This window comes from Aethalodelphis obliquidens, unplaced genomic scaffold, assembly GCF_003676395.1.
Source record: "Aethalodelphis obliquidens isolate GAN/ISIS:26980383/991018 unplaced genomic scaffold, ASM367639v1 scaffold9, whole genome shotgun sequence".
NCBI classification, from domain to species: domain Eukaryota; kingdom Metazoa; phylum Chordata; class Mammalia; order Artiodactyla; family Delphinidae; genus Aethalodelphis; species Aethalodelphis obliquidens.
In genome coordinates this window covers 40,705,524-40,730,593 of record NW_020837953.1, presented here as the reverse complement: position 1 = coordinate 40,730,593, position 25,070 = coordinate 40,705,524, and the positions used below count along the sequence as shown (strand labels likewise).

The 25,070-nt window shown below is 39.2% G+C and overlaps 1 protein-coding gene across 6 annotated transcripts in view; it reads left to right on the top strand.

Moving 5' to 3' along the window:
• The window catches only part of SPEN (spen family transcriptional repressor), a 93,668-nt gene that overhangs the window by 41,832 nt on the left and 26,766 nt on the right, over positions 1–25,070 (top strand). For all 6 annotated transcript variants that reach the window (XM_027110048.1, XM_027110051.1, XM_027110049.1 and 3 more), the window contains one exon: positions 22,951–23,111. In XM_027110048.1, coding sequence (XP_026965849.1) covers positions 22,951–23,111 — 161 coding nt within the window. The remainder of the gene's footprint in view (positions 1–22,950; positions 23,112–25,070) is intronic.

Here is a 25,070-nt window from a genome sequence, read left to right as displayed (position 1 = left end):
AAACAGCATCAATTTTTTTTGAAGATATGACCAAATGATGGGCCTTTTGGTGTCATCCTGTAAGAACAGGGCCAGGTCTTCCTTTGTGCACATTGCAGAGCCCACCAAGTGTTTTTATTGCCCTTCTCTGAGTATGTGTTCAAATAGTTGAAATACTTAGATACAATTCTTAGCTAATAGGAAGGTAAAAGCAAAATTGATGTAAATAGTTAAAAGATTTGGTCATTATATTGTGATTGAAGCAAGTACAGAGAAATAAAATCCTTTGGTGTTCAGAGTATATCCATTATCCCTGGGTTCATCCCCCCTTTCATCAGATGTCCTCTTTTCCTCTATAATTATATTGATTTTAGAATGTACTATTTTGAGGTGTTATGTCAACTCAGAATGTTTAATGCCCTTTGGAAGAACTAAGTTCTTTTTTGTAATCTCTAAAACTTGATTGTGAAATGGTGACATTCCAAGTCCTTAAAAATGTTTAAAAGCAACATGTAATAGTAGACAAAATATAACTTGTTTTATCTATAAAAACAAGTTTCTATTCTGTCTGTATGACTGGGAAATTAATCATCCTCCATCCCCCTTAATTGTTACAGCTTTGGTGAACAGATTCCTAGCAGTGCATTTCAAATGACTAAATGTGGGATTGATGAGAGTCTAGTTGTGAAGTCCTTATAAATGATACACTTAATGTTTCTGCCAGACTATTCACAGTATTTAGCTGGTGAGAAGTTCGGGGGAGGAGGGGGGCTTAATGTTACACACTTTCCTGTGTGCAGCCCTGTGCTGCTGTATGTCTGTTTTCTTTCTCTGCCTTGGTCATTTAGGGAGTCCCTTTGCTTTTCAACATAAAAATTTAAATACATAAATTCCACAGAAGCATTTATTTTAAGTCCTTGATTGAAGTTGAACGTATTTTATTTCTGTAGTTCCCTATCAGTTCTTTTTTTCTATCATGTTGTTAAGAATTTGTTTTAATTCAGGCTACAGGAGTTGAAGAATTTATTGAAATTAAATTAGTTCATAATATCCTTTCCTACTATCTTAAAGTAATTTTAATTGAGATTTGTTTCTCCGTTGTTTACTTTTTTTTTTTTTTTTTTTTTTTTTTTTGCGGTACGCAGGCCTCTCTCTGTTGTGGCCTCTCCTGTTGAGGAGCGCTGGCTCAGCAGCCATGGCTCACGGGCCCAGCCGCTCCGCGGCATGTGGGATCTTCCCGGACCAGGGCACAAACCCGTGTCCCCTGCATCGGCAGGCGGACTCTCAACCACTGCGCCACCAGGGAAGCCCTCCGTTGTTTACTTTGATCACAGCCAAAGATGATTAGGCTGGCTCAGGGTCCCTGAACCTTTTTTTTTTCCGGCTGTGCTGCGCAGCTTGTGGTGGGATCTTAGTTCCCTGACCAGGTATTGAACGCAGACCCTCAGCAGTGAGAGTGCGGAGTCCTAACCACTGGACTGCCACGGAATTCCCTTTTTAAATTTTATTATTATTATTTTTTTGGTCCCTGAATTTAGATGCAGGGGAAAAAATTACATCTTTTCACTAACCTGAAAGTGAATTAAGCATTGCCTCCCATTATATGAAAGTAGCCAACAAAAAACCAGTAGATTAGCAGTATGACTGACTTTGTTCTCAGTATAAATACACAGGTAATTTATGATTATTATAGTTGCAGAGATCTCAAAATTGGGCTTATATTAATCATGACTGGGAAATTGTTATTAAACTCAGTGTTAGGTATTGTTATTTAATGTTAATAAAGACATTACTATATCACAAAATTTTAAAACATTTTAATAACTGTGTCAGTATAATTTGTTTCCATTTAATTCCTATTTATTTTATTTTATGCATTTAGAAACATTATTCTGAAAAGGAGTCCATAGACTTCACCAGATTGCTGAAAAGGGGTCCTGGTTCCTTTGGAGCTGCAGTTAGCCCTTGATTCTATATCCTGTAAAGGTTTACAGAATGAATGAGGGGAAATGGATGAAAAAGTAATGGGAGGGAGTTGAGATTTGGATAATCCAAAACCTTTTCTTATTTTATCCCTTCCCACTCAGTAGATTACTTCCCTAAATCTTCTTTCAGTTTAGATAAAGTTAACTTTTTTTTGGGGGGGGGGGCCCTGCTGTGAGTCATGTGGCATCTTAGCTCCCCGACCAGGGATCGAACCTGCGCCCACTACATTGGAAGTGCGGAGTCTTAACCACTGGATCGTCTGGGAAGTCCTAAAGTTAACTTTTGAGTTTATATTCAGCCATCTATTTGTTTAACATATATTGCTTATTTTTTGCACCGAATTTATGAAATAAAATAGCTGGTTGTATGGAGTCCCAAAAATAGAGCCAGTTTGGATTAAACATTGGCTGTGGCTAATCCAAAACAAAATCTACATATGTCTAATTAAGAGTTAACATGTAATTAAATTACCCTGGGTGTCTATGGCTAGTTGCATCTTTACAGTTTTATCAAAGGCAACCCCATCTTCTGCCCCCTTAAAAATTTTGGAGGTGTCTTGTCAGCCTTTTTCTTTTTGTTCCTCTGAATCCTTTTGGTTTGTCTAAAGAAGAATATGTCAAGTAACTACAGACTTTCATTCTTTCTAATCACAGAAATAGGCATTTAGTTGGAAACGCTTAAAATAAATGTAGTAGGAGTAAGCACAGAAAAACTACATGAAAATAACTGTAGTGGGTGACATCTCATTGTCTCTTGTCTCTGTGGCTTTCAGTAAGCCCTGTGGCCTTAAATTGTGCTTAGTTTACCTGTTTGAAAAAATCAGAATTTTAGAGCAAGCTTTCTTCTTAAGTAGATTTTAAGAATTGAAATAAGTTGATTTAAAAACTGTATGTTGGGCTTCCCTGGTGGCGCAGTGGTTGAGAGTCCGCCTGCCGATGCAGGGGACACGGGTTCGTGCCCCGGTCCGGGAAGATCCCACATGCCGCGGAGCAGCTGGGCCCGTGAGCCACGGCCGCTGAGCCTGCGCTCCGCAACGGGAGAGGCCACAACAGTAAGAGGTCCGCGTACCGCAAAAAAAAAAAAAACAAAAAAAAAACAAAAAAACTGTATGTAGGGAGTTCCCTGGTGGTCCAGTGGTTAGGACTCCATGCTTTCACTGCCCAGGGCCTGGGTTCATATGTTGGAATATATAAGGAAGAAGCTTGGAGACAGGAAGTGGGAGAAAAAGACACACATACAGTATCAGTTCCAGGACAGGAGAACTAGCATGTGAAATAGTCATTGTGGTGTTTGTTTAATGTAATAAGAAAAGCCTATAGACCTGCAGGCAATCAGCCTTTTCAACTCTGATGCCGTACTAAGATAACGGCATGCTTTATGCCCATCTCTTGTCCAGTATATTAGCTTTGCATTAGAATAATTACTTTTTATTGAAAGGGAAATGAAAAGTATTTCTTATTGCTGGTATTATTTGTAGAACTTGTTTGTATATTTCTTTTATATGTTTTGAGTAAAATATATCAGGGCTTCCCTGGTGGCGCAGTGGTTGAGGGACTGCCTGTCGATGCAGGGGACACGGGTTCGTGCCCCGGTCCGGGAAGATCCCACATGCCGCGGAGCAGTTAGGCCCATGAGCCATGGCCGCTGAGCCTACGTGTCCGGAGCCTGTGCTCCGCAACGGGAGAAACCACAACAGTGAGAGGCCCGCGCACTGCAAAAATAAATAAATACATAAATTAAATATATCAAAAGTTGTCTATAACCGTATTAATTTTTTTCTGTTAGACAATATAAGAATATTTTACCTGAATTATAGTTAAATAGTAATTAGAATATTGACCAAATTCTGGATTTTTACAACAGTTAAAAGTTAAAAGGGAATGTGACCCTTTTAACTAAATAAGGATTAACACGACGACAGTCCCTAATCTTTTTCTTTTTTAACAAAGACCAATTCTACTAATCATTTTGTGAATGATCTAGACGTTTTATTTTTATTTATTTTTGGCTGCATTGGGTCTTTGTTGCTGCGGGCAGGCTTTCTCTAGTTGCGGTGAGCGGGGGCTGCTCTTCGTTGTGGTGCGCAGCCTCTCATTGCGGTGGCTTCTCTTGTTGCAGAGCACGGGCTCTAGGGTGTGCGGGTTTCAGTAGTTGTGGCGTGTGGGCTCAGTAGTTGTGGTGCACGGGTTTAGTTGCTCCATGGCTTGTGGGATCTTCCCTGACCAGGGATCGAACCCGTGTCCCCTGCATTGGCAGGAGGATTCTTAACCACTGTGCCACCAGGGAAGTCCTGATCTAGATGTTTTAGATTTCTTAGAGGGGGAATTTTATTCAAATATCCTTTTGTCTGATTTCATGAGGAAGTTTTGCAGTTCTTTTAGTTTATGAGAGAGGACTTCCTTTCAAATTCATATAGAAAAATTTTCAAAATTGCTGTCATTCTGAAGCTTTGTGGAAGAACATGGATGAAGCTGAAAATGTAGTTCCTGGTGGTTATTGGATAAGGTTGCAATGCATGTATCAGAGTGATAGTGACAGTGTACTTTCCATTTCTCTTAAAGTCTGCTTATTTAGAATGTTGATTGGGGGAAGGAATGCTCATTTTATTACCTGGCTGTATAATTTGTTATGATATATATTACGTGCTAGACCTGTCAGATATGGCACCAGTTTTAACAAATACATATATGAAGTAAGAGTCAGTTTCTTAAAGTTGTTAAAGGAGTTAATAATTAGTGGGTTTTTTGGTGATCATTGCAGTGCTTACTCATAAAAACACATTTGTCTGAAGTTTTAGCATCAAAGGTGATCTTATCTATAATAATGAATAGTAGACAGATAATTTCTGTTTAGCCGTGTGTGCTTTGAAGAGAAATACACCCCCCATATATATGAATGTATACATAAATTTTTATTTTTATTTATTTATTTGGCTGCACCGCACGGCATGTGGGATCTTAGCTCCCCGACCGGGGATCGAACCCGTGCCCCCTGCATTGGAAGCGTGAGTCTTAACCACTGGACCTCCAGGGAAGTCCCTATTTTTATTTTTATTTTATTGGTAGTATTCTTTTCCATTCTCATCAGTGGCAGGCAAAATGAAGAGCCCATATTTTGGAAACAACATTCCTTTGTAGGCTACTGTATAGTTTGTTACTGGGCAGTAAGCTATACACTTCTGCCTTTTGGGGTCATGTTAGCCAGCCAAGCCTTTTTTTGTGCTAAATATGGAAAATGGAAGTGTTTGCTTTCTAATTGCTCTGGTGGGCTTAACTTTCATTATGGAGATTTATAAATCAGACTAGTTCCTTTCTGGTTTTCCTTTTTTGTCAAGTACAGCATTTCAGTAAGGCTTTTGAGAGGTGTAGTTGTTGCCAGTTTTAGCATTCTGTGCGGAATGGGCAGTTGGCTTTGGAAACAAGTGCGGGACTGACCCATATTTGCTGTACTGGGAACCTTGCTTTCATTTCGAGCCTCTGCTGCTAGGGAAATGAGAATGAGGTAGGCTTAGATCTGAGAATAAATGAGGAGAGTTCATTGTGCACCGCCTGAGCAGCCAGTGCCTCTGAATATGGTGGGGAAAGCTAGGAACTGCTTGTTTGTGACTGAAACCAGACTAAACTGGAATCATCCAGTTTGAGCTGGCTGCTTGCCACCTCCCAGAGGCTTCCTTATTTTGCCAGAGTTTTTGCCTGGCCCTCAGCCCAGGGAGTGGGGCTTGCGCACTGTGACCGGCTGCTTAGGGGAGTAGAGGCTGTGAAGTGGGTGCCAGTTAACCTGGGTTTGTTCATGGGAAGGAGGCACTTCAAATAAAGGATTGAGGAGCCGAAGGCTGGAAGCTGGTGTGAATGCTACTATTTTCAGTGCATCTTTCCCTTATTACTCCCTTGCTTTAACTGTAACTTTCTGTCTTATGCCCCTTAGAAACTAAGGCTGGAAAAACCACTTCTGTCATGCTGCTGCTTGGGTACATCACAGCATGGTCTGCGTTTAGTATTAAAGAATTTATTACCAAAAAATTAATTAATTACCAAAGTTCCCCGGGAACTTGCTTTTAGTTGTTAGTCTGTTTGCAGTAAAGAACTCTCTCCCATGCCCCTTTTCATTCTTTCCGCTGGGGTTGTGCTGGAGTTTATTTTGGTTTGATTGATTGTTAGGTGGAAGGAATGAAAATAGGTTTCTGGGGTAAACTTGTGACTTGGTATCTTGTGAGTTTTAATTTAACCTTGAAGTAAATTTTTAAAATGTTGCCTTAAAAATTAACAAAAAGTAATTCACATTAAAGTCCTAAACAACAAACTTTAAAATTAAAAATGCTGTGCTAGATTGTATTTGATTTAGAAGCAAACTCTTTAAAAAATGCTTAAATTGGCATATTTTTAGTGTCATGACTGCTTTGTGCATAGCCTCTCTGTCAGCTTTCCTCTTTGACAAGGGAGTTAAACGTGGCCTAATTCCTGATCAGAGAACACTCAGAAGTCACTAAGAAATATTAAAGCCACAAATAAAGGGGTACATTTATTTTTGTCTTTATCAGCGCCAGGGCTATATAGAAAATGTAAGTTCCTATAACCTTGCTTATGTTTTAAACTTTTGGAATGACATTGAAACCTCTGTTAGTTTTTTTTACTTACAGTGAAAGTTTGCTCAGAGCAGTTTCAGAGACCTTGTTATTCTCTTTTATCCTTTTTGGGTTGTTTTCACTTGGAGGCCTTCTATGGTAATTCTCAGAAGTCATGGTATAATTTTACCCTGCCCTGAACAAAGGGATCATCCATGCACAGAACTAAAGGAAAATGTGGTGTTCTCATTTTAAAATAAACATTAGCATTTTCTGAAGCTCAGAATTAGCCAAGATTTCATTACCCACACCCTCTCCTTAATTTTTTTTAAAAAATCTGTGTCTTAGACTACAACCTAAGTGCTTGCCTTTATCTATAAAGGGTAGGTGGGTTTTTTTGTTTTTTTTTTTTGCAGTACGTGGGCCTCTCACTGCCATGGCCTCTCCCGTTGTAGAGCACAGGCTCTGGATGCGCGGCCTCAGCGGCCATGGCTCACGGGCCCAGCCGCTCTGCGGCATGTGGGATCTTCCCGGACCAGGGCACCAACCTGTGTCCCCCACATCGGCAGGCGGACTCTCGACCACTGCGCCACCAGGGAAGCCCTAAAGGATAGCTTTGTGATTGCTTCTCCTATGAGAAAATGGAAAGAGCACCCTCTGATAATTTATTTACTTAAATTATTAGTCATTACTTAATCTAAATGCTGTTAGGGTTTCCTGCTGCTACAAATTGTATAAAGTCATTTCTGTGGAACATCTTCCTAAAAGTCTACTTTGTAGGATGAATGAACTTCCTCTTTCCAGGTAGACAAGATAGTGAAATATATTTTAAAATTAACTTTGCAAAACAGAGTTGGTTTTTCCTAAGAATCTGAGTTACACTCTTTTTAATTTAATTAATTTATTAATATTTATTTATTTGGCTGCGTTGGGTCTTAGTTGCGGCACATGAGATCTTTCATTGTGGCTTGTGGGCTTCTCTCTAGTTGTGATGAATGGGCTCCAGAGTGCACGGGCTCAGTAGTTGTGGCATGAGGGCTCTCTAGTTGTGGCACATGAGCTCAGTAGTTGTGGCAACTGAGCTTAGTTGCGGTATGTGGGATCTTATTTCCCCAACCAGGGATCGAACCTGGGCCCCCTGCATTGGGAGCTTGGAATCCTAACTACTGGACCACCAGGGAAGTTCCTAACATGGTCTCTTATTTAAGGCTGATATGCTTGTTTATTGGGGAGCTTTCTGGTTCTAGAACTAGGTTGTCCAGTACTGTATCCACTAGCCACATGTGGCTGTTGAGCGCTTGAAATTTGGCTAGTCTGTGCACCAGTACTGATCCACACTATAACATGGATGAACCTCAAAAAAATGCTTAGTGAAAGAAGATGGTACAAATCATATGATTCTCTTTATGTAAAATGTCCAGAATAGGTAATTACAGAGACAGAAAGTAGATTAGTGGTTACCAAGGCTGAGGATGGAAGAGAATGGAGAGTGCTGCTAATAGGTATGAGGTTTCTTTCTGGGGCAATACAGATGTACCAAAGTTACATTATGGTGATGATTGCATAATTCCATAAATATATTAAAAACTACTGTATACTTTTATTTATTTTTTGCTGTATGCGGGCCTCTCACTGTTGTGGCCTCTCCCGTTGCGGAGCACAGGCTCCGGACGCGCAGCCTCAGTGGCCATGGCTCACGGGCCCAGCCACTCCGCGGCATGTGGGATCTTCCCAGATCCCGTGGGCTCAGGGGGCACGAACCCGTGTCCCCTGCATCGGCAGGCGGACTCTCAACCACTGCGCCACCAGGGAAGCCCCTTTTTTATTTATTTTTTATATTTTTAAAAATTTTATTTATTTTTGGCTGCGTCAGGTCTTTGTTGCTGTGCGCGGGCTTTCTCTAGTTGCAGCGAGCAGGGGCTACTCTTCACTGTGGTGCGTGGGCTTCTCATTGCGGTGGCTTCTCTTGTTGCGGAGCGTGGGCTCTAGGCGCATGGGCTTCAGTAGTTGTGGCACGCGGGCTCAGTAGTTGTGGCTCACAGGCTCTAGAGTGCGTGGGCTTCAGTAGTTGTGGCACTTGGGCTTAGTTGCTCCGCGGCGTGTGGGATCTTCCTGGACCAGGGATTGAACCTCTGTGCCCTACATTGGCAGGATTCTTAACCACTGTACCACCAGGGAAGCCCCAGTAGAACTATTTTTAAAAATACAGAATTTTGATGATATAGCACACAAAAAAAAGTATTACTGGTTTTTATGTTGAGATAATATTTCAAGTATATTACATTAAATAAAATACGTTATTAAATTTCACCTGTTCTTACTTTTTACATTTAATTTATTTTGGCTGTGCCGGATCTTAGTGCAGCACTTGCGATCTTCGTTGCGGCTTGTTTAGTTGCGGCATGCGGACCTCTTAGTTGCGGCACGTGGACCTCTTAGTTGCAGCATGTATGTGGGATCTAGTTCCCCGACCAGGGATTGAACCCTGGCCCCTGCATTGGGAATGCAGACTCTCACCCACTGGACCACCAGTGGGTAAAAGTCCCTTACTTTTTGAAGTGTGGCTATTTAAAAATTTTAAATTACATTTTTGACTTCTATTAAATTTCTGTTGGGACAGCACAGAATAGAAATGAGCTCTGTCAAAATAGAATGTCATGGAGTAATTTGTGTGTCCATTTACTGCTTTTCATTTTGTTTAAAGAATAGAGTCCACTATTTTATTCTCAACACCCTTCTACTCTTTTGAAATTATGGATTAATGGAAAAAGTTCTTGGGACTTGTAAGCTTAAAATATATATTGAACTATTTTGCAGATTCTGTCTTTAACAAATTTAGGATTGGTCAGGCTAAAATATTAAAATGCATGTTGATTTCCAGGGTGGCCAAGGGAATGTCTCAGCTGTTGAAAAACTTTAATATTTAAGTCCCCAAATAAATTAGTTTAATCCCCCAAGAAGAAAATTAAGTCATCTTAACCAGAGTAATTTTTTTTAATTAAAAAAAAAAAAAAACCACACACACAACCCCTTAATCTGAAGGTAATTTTGAAGTGATGGCTAATACTTTTGATAGAGGTTTAAAATGTGTCTATTAACAGGCATGGAGTTCTGGTGTTGGAATTAGAATAAGACACACATTTTATAGATGCTCGTCTTGCTTCTAGATATGATTTATGTAACCACACCTGGGGAGTTCCATGGTTCTTTGAATGTTATTTTTGATTGTGTGGGGAGGGGCACAGTAGCTTCCTGAATGTGCTGTGTCATGGTGGTTGGAGCCATTTGGAGTGTAGCTTTGTGTTTGTTTCCACTGGAAGAAACTGCAGAGGAGTTGTTTAAGTAGAAGGACTTTAGGTTGGAGTTTCTTAGTGAGTAATTTGAAGTCATTTATAAATAATTAAACAAGTGCATCAAACAGTGGGTGGCTTTAGGCTTCCTGGTGGGGAGTTAGGTGCCCTTCTAACCTCTTGAGTATGGAGCTGCCTTAACAAAGAGTTCAGAAGTGGGAAATAGCAAACTTTTTAATTCTGGATAGTAAGGAGATGTAATTAGCACCAAGTTAAATTGGAAAAAGGCAAAACCCAAAGTTCAAATTTACTTGCAGGTTTGGTAAAGGCTACGGCATTTGTACATAACCATTTGGAACTTAACAACAACGACAACAGAACGGTTTCACATGATCTGTATGCTTTCTTGGTTTATGCCTTTTAAACCATTTAGTTGTTCATATAAGAAATATATCTAGTTTTTATACTGCATGTGGTTAAGGAAGTAAGAAATCCCGCTGTTACAATTAACAGTTTAGATTTCTCCTGAGTTTGTCCCTTGAGTGAGGCATCCATCCCGTGGGTGTTCTAAGGGCTTTGCTGCCATACAGAAAGATTTCGTGTTCCTTAGGCAGGTGTGTTATATCTGCTTATTACTTCTAGGGCGCCTGCATGTTTGATGGTTTTTGCTTTGAGTTACCTGAGTAGCAGGTTTTGTGAGTCTTAAGGGATTGCCAAGAATGTAATGACACTGCAGGCCTAGGCTCTTTGGAATTTAAGACAGAAGTACTCTTGGCCCTAAGGGCTGTGTTTTGGACACAGAATATGTAGAAAAATAATTTTTTCACTTTATCCTCTGTGAATTTTGTACTTAGCAGAATCTGTCAGTAGCAGAATCTGATCACATATCTGCCCCCAAAAACCTGTTTTAAAAAAAAAATGGTAAGCTGCACTTTGTGACTAGGTCTCTGCTAACCCATCATCTTATAATTCTTAAAGTTAACTAGGGAATTTTTTAGAGTCCCATAAAGCCCACCAGCAAATACGCCACGCGATTCTTAGTGATAGATTTATAAGAGCATAGCCGCTTTCCATTTTTGCTATTGTTATTAGAATACTTAGATTTGAAACCATGAAATTATGCTTTTAATGCCAAAAACTTGTAAGCCTTCAATTTTTAAAAAATTGTGGTAAAAATATACATAATGTGAAATTACCATTTTAACTATATATATATTTTAAAATTAGGTCTAAGTTTCCGTGTTTTTTTAAATAATTTATTTTATTTATTTATTTATTTTTGGCTGCGTTGGGTCTTCGTTGCTGTGCGCGGGCTTTCTCTAGTTATGGCGAGCGGGGGCTACTCTTCATTGCGGTACTTGGGCTTCTCATTGCAGTGGCTTCTCTTGTTGTGGAACACGGGCTATAGGCATGTGGGCTCAGTAGTTGTGGTGCACAGGCTTATTTGCTCTGCGGCATGTGGGATCCTCCCGGACCAGGGCTCGAACCCGTGTGCCCTGCGTTGGCAGGTGGATTCTTAACCACTTCACCACCAGGGAAGTCCTGTCTTCCTTTTTAAGACTGAAAAATATTCCTTCAGGCTTTTTTTTGGGTAACCTTTAATTATCCAGCAGTCATCCTATAGATAAACTATTTCCATATTCCTTTTAATTCTACTAAAAATAGTAGTAAGCTTAAAAACATTAACTTGTAGCTGTAATTGCATCCCAAAGAGTTACTTGTGCATAACCACACATAGCATATTTACACTTAATTTTAAACAGTATTTTCCACCAAAATAAGGTGCTCTTTAAAAACCTGTCTTTAATGATTTTGTTTTTCCTTCATTTATGTAAACTATTGGACTTTAGAATAGGAAGATAAATAAAACCAATTATTTTAATTACTGTGGTTGAATTTACCACCACTTTAGTGACCATGAACACTGAACATGTTTAATCTTACCTGCCTGTAAAATGGAGCCAGTACGTGTCTAAGGTTTAGGCATGCTTGATATTTATAAATGCTCACAGGGGAAGGCCACTAGAACTCAAGAAAAGTTAATTTTTGAGGTCTAGATTTTCTGTTATACTTAGAAATCCTTAGGAAATAAATTATTTTTTTTATATCAGCAATAAAAACTGATTGCAGTGAAAGGAAAAAATACTGCTGGTGGATTATGGCTCTCTTTCTGCTTCTCCCTGTTTCTATTAAGAGAAGATACACACACACACTTAGGAATATTACTCAGCCATAAAAAAAGAATGAAATAATGCCACTTGCAGCAATGTGGATGGACCTAGAGATTACTATACTAAGCAAAGTAAGTCGGAGAGAGAAAGACAAATATCTTATGATATCACTTATGTGTAGCGTCTAAAAAGATGATATGAGTGAACTTACAAAACAGAAATAGACTCACAGACATAGAAACAAGCTTATGGCTACCAGAGGGTAAAGGAGGGGGGAGGGATAAATTAGGAGTTTGGGATTAACAGATACACACTACTGTATATAAAATAGATAAACAATAGGACCTACTGTATAGCACAGGGAACTATATTCAATATCTTGTAGTAACCTATAGTGGAAGAGAATCTGAAAAAGAGAATATAAATAACTGAGTCACTTTGCTGTACACCTGAATCTAACACAACATTGTAAATCAATTATACTTCAATTAGAAAAAACAGATAAATGATGGAAAAAACTAGGAGAAAAAAACTTCCTCTGTTGTCAGTTTCACTCTATTAATTTATTTAGTCATAATTTTTTAAATCAGATCTTTTCCCATTAGAAGTCTTTGTGGTTTCTAATGATAGAAGAAGAAATATGTGGACCGAAACAAAATTGAAGTTAAAATATTGGTTCCATAATTTAAAAAATGCATTTTCACTGTTTAATATATTAATACAGTTTTTCTCAATAAGTATCCTAAATACCAAGAATTTAGGCAACTTTTCATTAACTTTGGCTCTAAAGAGTTTAATTTATCATTTATACAGTCGAGTCCTAAAGTGCTTTCCCCGTTTCTTTTGCAGTAGTTGCAGAATCACCAGTTAGAGCTGACTCATTTCTCTGAAATCATTTCTGAGGAACTTTTACCTTGATAAGCCAGGTTGTGAGACCTTTTGATTCAGCAGAACCTTATTGACAAAACCCAGCAGGTAGCCTGTTACATTGACTGGTTTGGAATCTCATTTTTTTCTAAGGCGCAAAGAGAAGAACAGTTCATTTTGGGGTTTTTTTTGTTTGTTTTTAAATAATTTATTCATTTATTTGAATAAAATTCATTTATTTGTTATTTGGTTGAGCCGGTCTTAGTTGTGGCCCGTGGGCTCCTTAGTTGTGGCACATGGGCTCCGTCGTTGCAGCACGTGAACTCTCAGTCACGGCATGCATGCGGGATCTAGCTCCCTCACCGGGGATTGAACCCCGGGCCCCCTGCATTGGGAGTGCGGAGTCTTATCCACTACGCCACTAGGGAAGTCCCAAGAAGAATAGTTCATTTTGTCCTTTACTTCTTAGGTCATGTTTGTATGTGTGTGTGTTAAAATAACATAAAATTTACCTTTTTTTTTTTTTGCGGTACGCGGGCCTCTCACTGTTGTGGCCTCTCCCGTTGCGGAGCACAGGCTCCGGACGCGCAGGCTCAGCGGCCATGGCTCACGGGCCCAGCTGCTCTGCAGCATGTGGGATCTTCCCGGACCGAACCCATGTCCCCTGCATCGGCAGGCGGACTCTCAACCACTGTGCCATCAGGGAAGCCCTAAAGTTTACCATTTTAACCACTTTTAAGTGTACTGTTCAGTGGTATTAAGTACATTCACCTTGTGGTGCAGCAATCACCACTGTTCATCTCTAGAACCCTTTCATCTTTCCGTTAAACAACTCCCATTCTCTTCTGCCCCAGCCCCAGGCTATGCCACTATTCCTTCTGTCTTTATGAATTTGACTGCTGTAGTTCCCTCAAAAAAACTGAATCATACAGCATTTGTCCTTTTCTGACTGGCTTATTTCACTTAGCATAATGTCCTCAGGGTTCATACAAGTTTTAGTGTATGGCCGAATTTTCTTCCTTTTTAAGGCTGAATAATATTGCATTGTATATAGACACCGCATTTTGTTTATCCAGTCATCTGTCGCTATATACTTGGGTTGCTTCTACCTTTTGGCTGTTAAACATGCTCTGAATGTGGGTAAACAAATATCTATTCAAGTACCTGCTTTCAGTTCTTTTTGTTATATATCCAGAAGTGGAATTGCTGAATAATTGTGGCAATTGTAAGTTTTTAAGGAACTACCATACTGTTTTCTATAGTGTCTACACTATTTTACTTTTCCACCAGCAGTGCACAGGGGTTCCAGTTTCTTTACATCCTAGCCAACACTGTTATATTCTGTTTTTTGATAATAGCCATCCTAATGAGTGTGAAATGGTATCTTGCTGTTTTTTTTTGCGGTACATGGGCCTCTCACTGTTGTGGCCTCTCCCGTCCCGGAGCACAGTCTCCGGACGCGCAGGCCCAGCGGCCATGGCTCACCGGCCCAGCCGCTCCGCGGCATGTGGGATCTTCCCAGACCGGGGCACGAACCCGTGTCCCCTGCATCGGCAGGCGGACTCTCAACCACTGCGCCACCAGGGAAACCCTTGCTGTTGTTTTGATTTGAATTTCCGTAACAGTCATGTTGAGCATCTTTTCATGTGTGCCTTGGCCATTTATGTCTTCTTTGGAGAAATGTCTGTTCAAGTTCAAAGATGCCCATTTTTGCGTCTGGTTGGTTGATTGGTTTTTTTGTTTTTGTTTTTTTTTGCTGTTGAGTTATGTTTTCATTCTTAAAGGCAAATTTAAAAATGTCTTAAAGTTAAAAGACAAAATACCCCCTTAAGCTCTTCATGCAGAATAGAAGTTTTATTCATTCTCTGACCATGGTACTTGATGAGAAAAAATCTAGTTGTGGTACTAAACTACCATCTTAAGTCCCTAGTTTGAGGGTAAACAAAGCTATTGAGCTGAGAAACAATTTTAACATGAATTGGAATAGTTATCATTGATGTAAGCCTTACTAGAGTAGGGGTAGCAGTACTATATATTTCACCCATTATTTGTTCAAAATTATAAAATAGTTTTGTCTACAAATACTTTGACCCTGCTATTGACATGGCAAAACACATACTGTAAAAAGCTATTTGCAGTTTCTCTTTTTGTCACGTTTGCCAGAATCGAGTGACATCGGAACGTTTTGGATCCCAGCTTCTTCTCAGTCTAATCTTTAGAAGTTGACCTTTTTTTTTTTCCCCCTGTAAGTTTGGACTTATTCAAAGATTTTTATGAAGTGATATATTAGTAATAAGGAAGAACAGTGACTGTAAGGATCCTGCATTTGAATCGCAGCTTAATATTAGCATGTTGGATTTTCAAAAGAAGGGAAAGCGGTCAAAGAAGGTCATGTAGGCTGGGGTTTCTCAACCTTGGTACTATTCACTTTAAAAAAATAATAAATTTATTTATTTTTAATTTTATTTAGTTTTGGCTGCGTTGGGTCTTAGTTACTACGTGTGGGCTTTCTCTAGTTGCGGCAGGGGGAGGCTACTCTTCGTTGCAGTGTGCGGGCTTCTCGTTGCCATGGCTTCACTTGTTGCGGAGCATGGGCTCTAGGCACGCGGGCTCAGTAGTTGTGGTGCACGGGCTTAGTTGCTCCGTGGCATGTGGGATCTTCCCGGACCAGGGATCGAACCCGTGTCCCCTGCATTGGCAGGCGGATTCTTAACCTCTGTGCCACCAGGGAAGCCCCCACTATTCACTTTTGAGGCCAGATAATTCCTTGTTGTGGGGCTGTCCTGTGCACCATAGGATGTTTAGCAGCATCCCTGGCTTCTACTCACTAAATGGCAGTAAACTTCACCACCCACCCACAGTTGGACAACCAAAAATGTCCTTTGGGACGCAAAATGGCCCCAGTTGGGAGCCACTGATGCAGGTATTCACAATTATAGGATTTATGAATGAAATTGAATAGTGCAAAATCCACACTCTGGACTTTGTTAGATATTTAGAGCACTGTTTTATGTGTTATAATTGTGCTTTTGCTTTCATCCCAGAAAAATGTCTATTTTAAAAAATCATCTTCTACCAAGTTCGAGATGACAGGATCCATGAAGTGTTTTTGTTTTTACAGTTACCAGTGATTTTTCAGTCAGGTTATTAATATATGTCAAAGTCCTAGAGTCTTGGCTAGAACAGCCATTAACATTAAAGAAGAAAGACATACTTTGCAGTTTCCAACAAAGTAATATTTTCTCAGAAATGTTCCTTTCATTCTTAGATACTGAATGTAGTTAATACCTTCATTTTATTGAGCTTGGTGTACTTTCCTAGGCATTAATTTCAGTTGCTTGGATAATTCAAATCAGTAACTTTCTGGAGTCACACATCCATTACATATTGGGCACCATGCTAGGCTCTGTTTACAAAGATGAATCTAGTCTTGGACTTTTAGGAGGCTGGTAAAGGAGTAGTTATAATACAGAGTGAAAGGGTTTGAGATAGACATTGTAGTAAAAGAGGCTTAGAAATACACAACTAAGAAATCAATGAATGCTATGGGGCGGGGTGGGAATGTCAAGAACAGCTGCAGAGCAGGAGGTTAACACTGGAGCTAGCTAATCCTCGAAGGCAGGGCAAGCAGGGAGGGACAGAAAGGTGTCTTCAATAGGAATAGGTATGGACAAGAGGTCTCATATTCTTGCTGTATGCTAGGCAGAGTGCTAAGTACTTTACAATCACAAACTCATTAAATTCTCACCATAGCCCCTCACAAGTGATAGGTATTATCACCATTTACATACAAGAAAGTGAAGTATTAGAGAGGAAGTAATTTAACCAAGGACTTATATCTAATAAGAAAAAAAAGGGGGTGCCCATGATTAGAAACTGGTATACTCTTTTTTTGTTTTGGACACGCTTTGCGGCATGCGGGATCTTAATTCCTCGACCAGGGATTGAACCCATGCCCCCTGCTGTGGAAGTGCAGAGCCCTAACCACTTGGTGGCCATTCCTGGGCCACCAAGGAATTCCCAAAACTGGTATACTCTTATGTGGATAGATCATTAGTGGGTAGGTTAAAGAGTGACAAGGGAATGAGAATAAGCGACTAGAAAATTAGTTTGGGGCCAAGTTGTAAAGGGTCCCCTCTCTCCCTTGTTGGACAGTGTGGAGCTGTCAGAGCTGGAAGGTTTGGAGGTAGATGGAGAGTCACAGAACCCTAGAGTTAGCAGGACCTTTGAAGGTTATGAGGTCTGGTAACCCACTAGGGAAATTAAAGTTTAGAGAGGCAAAATGTGGTACCTTACCAGACTGAACAGTTGAGTATTTCCTTCCTGATTTTCTTATAAAACAAAAAAGACAGAGACTTAATTCAGGTTGTATCAGAAGTGGTAGAGTTGAAAATGGAATTAAGATCACATCAGAATGCCTACTAAGCTAGTGGGGTTTTTGTTTTTAGTTTAAACTTTCTGGGCTCAGGACCCTTTTGCATTCTTAAATTATTGAGCTTTTGTTTACTTTGTAATATCTATTGACATTTGCCATATTAGAAATTTAAACTTTAATTTGAAAATTTTATTAATTCACCATAACTTTTTTCTTTCATTTTAAATTTTAATAGTTTATTTGAGCAAATATCTATTTGAATTGGGCAGCGCCAAACTGGCAATGGTTAGGAGGGCTCCATCAACAGGAGCTGCGGGAAAAGCTTTTATAGAGAAAAGCAAAGCAGAAAAATTAGTTGATCAGTTATAGCTTTAGCGTTTGCCTTATTTGGAAAAGCCTCATTGGCTGTTTGTTATTGGTTGTCCTTAGGTTTGATTTCTTAGCCTTGAGGCAGTTACAGGCTTAGGTTTTAGTTTGCTTATGTAGGGTTGCTAAGGTATTAGAACCACCTCAGTCTAAAGGTCTCCTTGTTTAATTAATTTAACACATTCCCCCCTCCTTTTGGCCCTCCTCTCATATCGGAGAGTTTAACCAAAAATTTGGTGATAGTGCCACTCTTGGTCACCATCAGGTTGTTGTTTTTGTCTCGTCGTGAAACTCATAGGTTATGAGTCTGGTTTGTGGAAGAATTGTTTTTGCTGTTCATCTCATTGTTTATCTTATTTCTCTGCAAGTGCAGTGAGACCATCTGATGTATTGCTGATGGCTACAGACATGAATTTAAGACCCTTGAGAGAACATAGCCCACCAGGGAGATTATAATGATGACGGTCAGTCGGATAATACCAAGAGACTGAGTATGTTCCTTAGGGCTCCCTATGAACCAAACAAGTTCTTATCAAATAAAGCAAAGAATGTACCCAAAGGGCCATCAACCTGTTTTACGTCAAGAGGCTTGTTTGTTAATTTCCTGTATTTGCTATAGTATCAGAGGATGTGATCCAGTTATAGCAGGAGGTTTTTGCTATGGCACAGACTTATGGCTTGTTTTGCCAGTAAGTAATCGAAAGCAATGCTATTATCCAAAACCACCTTAGCAAGAAATTTTAGGGACTTTCGTTGTGGAGCTATGGCCTTAGTGGTAGATTTAGAGGCAGTTGCCAGAGTTAAGGAACATTGTCTTTCTGTGCATTTACAGAGAGCAAAAGCAAGAGGCAAAAAGGCAAACGGAGTAAAGGTTTCATATTGGAGACAAAGATCTTCATCCATGATATTGGGAGAGCCAAATACCTCAAGATGTTGTCTGCTTCTGGAGAGGAAGCTCCAAAGTCTATTTTATTTTATTTATTTATTTAAAAAATTTATTTATTTTTATTTTGGGCGGCACTGGGTCTTCATTGCTGCATGCAGGCTTTCTCTAGTTGTGGCGAGTGGGGGCTACTCTTCGTTGCGTTGTGCGGGCTTCTTATTGCAGTGGCTTCTCTCTTTGTAGAGCACAGGCTCTAGGCGCGTGGGCTCAGTAGTTGGGGCGCATGGGCTTAGTTGCTCCGCAGCATGTGGAATCTTCCCGGACTAGGGCTCAAACCCATGTCCCCTGTATTGGCAGGCGGATTCTTAACCACTGGGCCACCAGGGAAGTCCCTATAAACTTTTTATTGAAGTGAAGTTGATTTACAGTGTTGTGTTAGTTTCAGGTGTACAGCAAAGTGATTGAGTTATACATACATATATATCTTTTTTTTCCAAATTCTTTTATAGGTTATTACAAAATATTGAGTATAGATCACTGTGTTATACAGTAGGTCCTCGTTGGTTATCTGTTTTATATAGTGTGTATATGTTAATCCCAAACTCCTAATTAACCCTCCACTCCCTTTCCCCTTTGGTAACCATAAGTTTGTTTTCTGTGTCTGTGGGTCTATTTCTGTTTTGTATATAAATTCATTTGTATCATATTTTTTTTAGAGTCCACATATAAGTGATATCATACATTTGTTTTTCTCTGTCTGGCTTACTTCAGTTAGTATGATAATCTCTAGGTCCATCCATGTTGCTGCAAATGGCATTATTTCATTCTTTTTTATGGCTGAGTAATATCCCATTGTATAAATATACCACATCTTCTTTATCCATTCATCTGTCATGGACATTTAGGTTGCTTTCATATCTTGGCTATTGTAAATAGTGCTTCAATGAATATTGGGGTGCGTGTATTTTTTCAAATTATGGTTTTCTCCAGATATATGCCCAGGAGTGGGATTATAGAATCATAAGGTAGCTCTCTTTTTAGTTTTTTAAGGAACCTCCACACTGTTCTCCATAGTGGCTGTACCAATCTACATTCCCACCAACAGTGTAGAAGGGTTCCTTTTTCTCTACACCCTCTTCAGCATTTATTATTTGTTGACTTTTTGATGCTGGCCATTCTGATCAGTGTGAGGTGATACCTCATTGAAGTTTTGATTTGCATTTCTCTGATAATTAGCAATGTTGGAGATATTTTCATGTGCCTCTTGTGGCCAGGTAAATTTGAAGTTCACTTTCTTAAAACTTATTAGTTGATGCACCGTCATTGCCACTACTTTAGACAATTTAGATTGAAAAGCTTCTTATTAACTACTTCTGGCTTTTAAGAAACAACTAAAATACTGTATATCATAAATTTTGGTGAATTCTTGTGATTCTTCTGTTTTAACAAGATTCTGAAAATAAGGATTTTTTAAAGTTAAAATTGACACACATATTCTGGGCACTTGGATTTTCTTTCAGTTTATAGGACTAAAAAGTATTTGCGGGGGCTTCCCTGGTGGCGCAGTGGTTGAGAGTCTGCCTGCCGATGCAGGGGACACGGGTTCGTGCCCCGGTCCGGGAAGATCCCACATGCCGTGGAGCAGCTGGGCCCGTGAGCCATGGCCACTGAGCCTGCGCGTCCGGAGCCTGTGCTCCGCAACGGGAGAGGCCACAACAGTGAGGCCCCCGCGTTCTCAAAAAAAAAAAAAAAAAGTATTTGGGGGTCTAAATTTGTGCCCCTGTTTTGATTCAGGACCTTAAAATCCATAGTACATTTAATAGACTACACTGGAAATACACATTGCAGTTTTGGGTTAGCATATTAAAATGTGAACTCAAAAGTTGTATCGTTTTATCACTTCATAATTTATTTAAAAACCTTTCCTTCTTTTTAGTTATAACTTCAAATTGGTCGACAGATATTTCTGCCGGTTAAATTTTACATCTTGTTTCAAAATTGGCGTGGTAGCAGGGAATTCACCAAAAGTGTGATGACATTTATAACAAAACTAATTTCTGTCACTATTTTATACTTTAAAATCATTGCTCCCATTGATTCCTTTGCATTTTTATAATATGGACTTAAACAGAACTTTGTTGGCTCACTATTTTAGTACCCAGAAATTCTGCTCTTGCCCATATTTGTTTACTTCTTTTTTTAAAATTAAATTAAATTAATTAATTTGGCTGCGTTGGGTCTTCATTACTGCGCGTGGGCTTTCTCTAGTTGTGGCGAGCGGAGGCTACGTTTCATTGTGGTGTGCAGGCTTCTCATTGAGGTGGCTTCTCTTGTTGCAGAGCATGGGCTCTAGGCGCGTGGGCATCAGTAGTTGTGGTTCGCGGGCTCTAGAGCGCAGGCTCAGTAGTTGTGGCGCACGGGCTTAGTTGCTCCATGGCATGTGGAATCTTCCCAGACCAGGGATCGAGCCCGTGTCTCCTGCATTGGCAGGCGGATTCTTAACCATTGTGCCACCAGGGCAGCCCCTATTTGTTTACTTCTTTACCCACTACGGCCATTGATTCCTCTACATTTTTAAAATATGGACTTAAACAGAACTTTGTTGGCTCATTATTTTAGTACCCAGAAATTCTGCTCTTGCCCATATTTGTTTACTTCTTTACCTACTACTGCTAAGGAATTTTGGTGTATATATTATTGGTGGTATTGTAATTAAAGTGTTTTCCTTAATGGTTATTTTATGATTCCTTGGAATTAAATTGATAAGCCACATACATATTCTATACTGTAGTCATCTGGTGGCCTTATGAATAATCTTGTATTGCTTGGAGTACGTTATACATGTAGAACATTTTTTTCTTTCTGTGCTGAAAACAGAAGATAAATTAATTTTGTTAACCCTTAATTTGAGAAAGTACAATGTCCTATTCACTTAGTACTAGTAATACTACTTTTGCTTAATGATACGGAAAAAAATTTATTGATGGGAAAATGGAAACCGAGTCATTTCTAGGAGGCTTGGCAATGATGACTTGTGGTTCTACCTTGAGGCTTTTATCATAGTAGTTTGTATTTTGTAACTCAGGTATCTGCTTTTGGCTCTTACTGGCATAGGTTTATTTCTTTATGTTTCAAACTGCAGAAAGCTCTGGTAACTTCATAAAGTTTTTATCTTTTGCCTTATCATGTGAGAGCTAAATAAAAATGCTATGTAAATTCTATTTTCTTATGGTATTTCTTATGGTATTTCTTTTTTTAAAAAGTGATAGCAAATTTGTCTCAGATCCTGGAGTTAGACTTATTCATCTGGCTGGTTTAGAGTTTGTATTGGATGTGAGAGCTGCAGTCTGGGCGCAAATGACAAAAACTGTTGAACCTGTCCTCTACGGAGTGTGCCTAAAGTGGATTAACTGCCTGCACTCCCCGCCCCCCACCCTGAGTTATTTGCTTTTAGGATTAAGTCTTCCTCAGCAAGGAGGGGAGAGTATGAAGCAAAATTTCAGAAACCTGTAAATAGCTTTTTATTAATGTATTTGATAATGCTATAAAAGAACTTAAAACCGTAGCAGTCTTGTACATGCAGTACTGAAATAATTTAATATTTCTCACATGGTTCTTGGGCATAATAAACTTGTTCTGACCATGTTGGTAATATTCTCTCCTTGTCTTTCAACTGTGACCCTTAGAGGTTTGTATTAAACTGAAGAGAGAAATTAAATTTCATTGCCTCTCATTTCCCACATTATTCACAAAGAGCCTAAACTAACAAGACTCAAGTAACTTATATTTCTTTATTAGTCCTTCAAAAATTTAAATTACCTGGGAAATTATTTTGGATGTCTATTTTTTCCTAAAGATTAACTTACCCATGAGGCGGTGGTGGTAGTAGTAGTAACAGTAATAGTAACAGAGCATTGCCACTTCATTTATGGATTGCCGTCATATTCCAAACTCTATTAGCCTGTGTGTTATTTTTTTAAACTCTTAACCTTGTGTTATTATTTCCATTTTACAGATGTAGAAACTGAGGCTTAGCAAGAGGTTAAGTGACTTGTCCAAGGATACATGCTGTATGTCTGAGCCAAGATTTGAATCGAGATCTCTGAATCCAAAACCCATATATCCACTATTCTATTAATATTACCCTTAAGTCATTTGTGTTTACTAGTCATATTTCATTTGGAAAAAATTGTTCAGATTTTGCACAGAACGAAACATTGGTCTTTCGGTGGCATGTGGTGATAAAAGATTGTTACTTTTACTTCCACATTCCCAGGCTGGTATTTGCTGTCTTCTGCCATCTCTGAAGGTAGAGTAATGAAATAGATGTGGAGAAGGTAGGGTGTCTAGAAATCCCAGATCTGAAATTTAGACCTTTTGATTATTGCCATTTGTTAATTTTAAGAAGTTTTATATGCGACTCATTTCCTGTTTGATTTTTTCACGTAAGTTTTTTTTCCCCCCTTCTGTAGCACTGATTCCAGCAGTAGTTCAAGTGATGACTCTCCAGCCCGATCAGTTCAATCTGCAGCAGTCCCAGCACCCACTTCCCAGTTGCTTTCATCCCTGGAAAAAGATGAGCCCCGTAAAAGTTTTGGGATCAAGGTTCAGAATCTTCCAGTACGCTCCACAGGTAGAATTTTGTTACTCTACTTTCCTCTCTGCTACTGTTGGGGAACGAGAGATTGAGCAACTTAAATTCTATACTTTGTACAGAATTTGTTTAAATAGCTCTCTTTCTTATCTGACTGTGTTGGTAATATTTTCTATTTGTCTTTCAATTTGACTCTCTCCCCCTTTTTCTTTTTGTGGTTCATTGATATTTAATGCCGTGTAATAAAAAGCAAGTGATTATAACTGTATGTAGTTTCTAGATTGTTATATATGTAAAGATTGCATGTTACTTATACTTAATTATATACACATACATATATAAATACACATTATTATGCATATTATATGCATATACATATACACACATAAAGACTTTATGGTGCATGTTATGTAAAGAAAGCATGGTTCATTTTTTATTATGAATGTATTTAAAAAAAATTTTTTTTTGGCTGCGTTGGGTCTTCATTGCTGTGCATGGACTTTCTCTAGTTGCTGTGAGTGGGGCCTACTCTTCATTGCGGTGCGCGGGCTTCTCATTGCAGTGGCTTCTCTTGTTGTGAAGCACGGGCCCTAGGCATGTGGGCTTCAGTAGTTGTGGCTCGCAGGCTATAGAGTGCAGGCTCAGTAGTTTTGGCGCACGGGCTTAGTTGCTCCATGGCATGTAGGATCTTCCCGGACCAGGGATCAAACCCATGTCCCCTGCATTGGCAGGAGGATTCTTAACCACTGCGCTACCAGGGAAGTCCCAAAGCATGGTTCATTTTTGAATAAAAATGCTTTCTGGATTAAATATTTTGATATTAGAGAAAATTTGGTACGATGAAATTGTAGAAATACTATTTTCAGTTAGATTTATATTGGTCTGGAGTCCTGTGTGAAATAACTTGGATATAAAAAAATTATGATAGGAAATCCACTTCAAAACATTAACATTATAAATGAGGAAAGTCATGAATAATCACTTTATATAGTTAAAAGCTATACCGTTGTCTTTTATTCCTAATGTTTTTGACTGACATTTGGCCATAATATGTTTTTATTTCTATGTCAGGCATATTGAGTATGTGAACAGCTGTTAGTAGATGGTCTAAACAACTGTTAGTAGATGGTCAAACCAACAAAGACCAAACTAAGCATTTCTTAGCTAAGTGCATTTTAATGATTACTTAAATTATTTATTAAAACAGCCTATAAAACCTACATACCAGGTTTATGAATAGAGATATTGAGACACAAATGTTGGTGAACTTCTGATTTAGATTACTTTGTAATTTAGGAATGGACAGGGGTTATAATTGGCTTGTCTTTCTCTACAATTTTATTTTTTATTTATTTTTTTTTGCGGTACGCGGGCCTCTCACTGCTGTGGCCTCTCCTGTTGAGGAGCACAGGCTCCGGACGAGCAGGCTCAGTGGCCGTGGCTCACGGGCCCAGTTGCTCCGCGGCATGTGGGATCTTCCCGGACGGGGGCACAAACCCGTGTCCCCTGCATCGGCAGGCGGACTCTCAACCCGTGCGCCACCAGGGAAGCCCTACAATTTTAATTTTTATAATGAAGCAAATTAATACAAGACCTCCAGATAGTATAATTCATCTGTAAAAGGCCTTAAAGTTGTTTAGCATGTTACATGCCATTTCCCACACAATTTTATCATCAACATGATGCTTGGAAAACTAGAAATATGGCTTTCTTTCTAAGTCTTTAAAGTTTTATATATGCATATATATGTGTGTTTGTATAGTTTCTATCATGAAAATTTTAAACATACCCACAGTAGAAGGAGTAGCAAAAATGAACTCCCCTTATACCATACCCCAGATTAAAAAATCATCAATATTTTGCCACATTTGCTTTGTCCGCCTCCATCTTCCTTCTTTCCTGTTCTTTGTTACCTTTTTATCGTAAAGTAAATCCCTGATGTTACATCATTTCACACTTGACTTAAAAGATCTATACTTTTGTATTTATTTGTAAAAT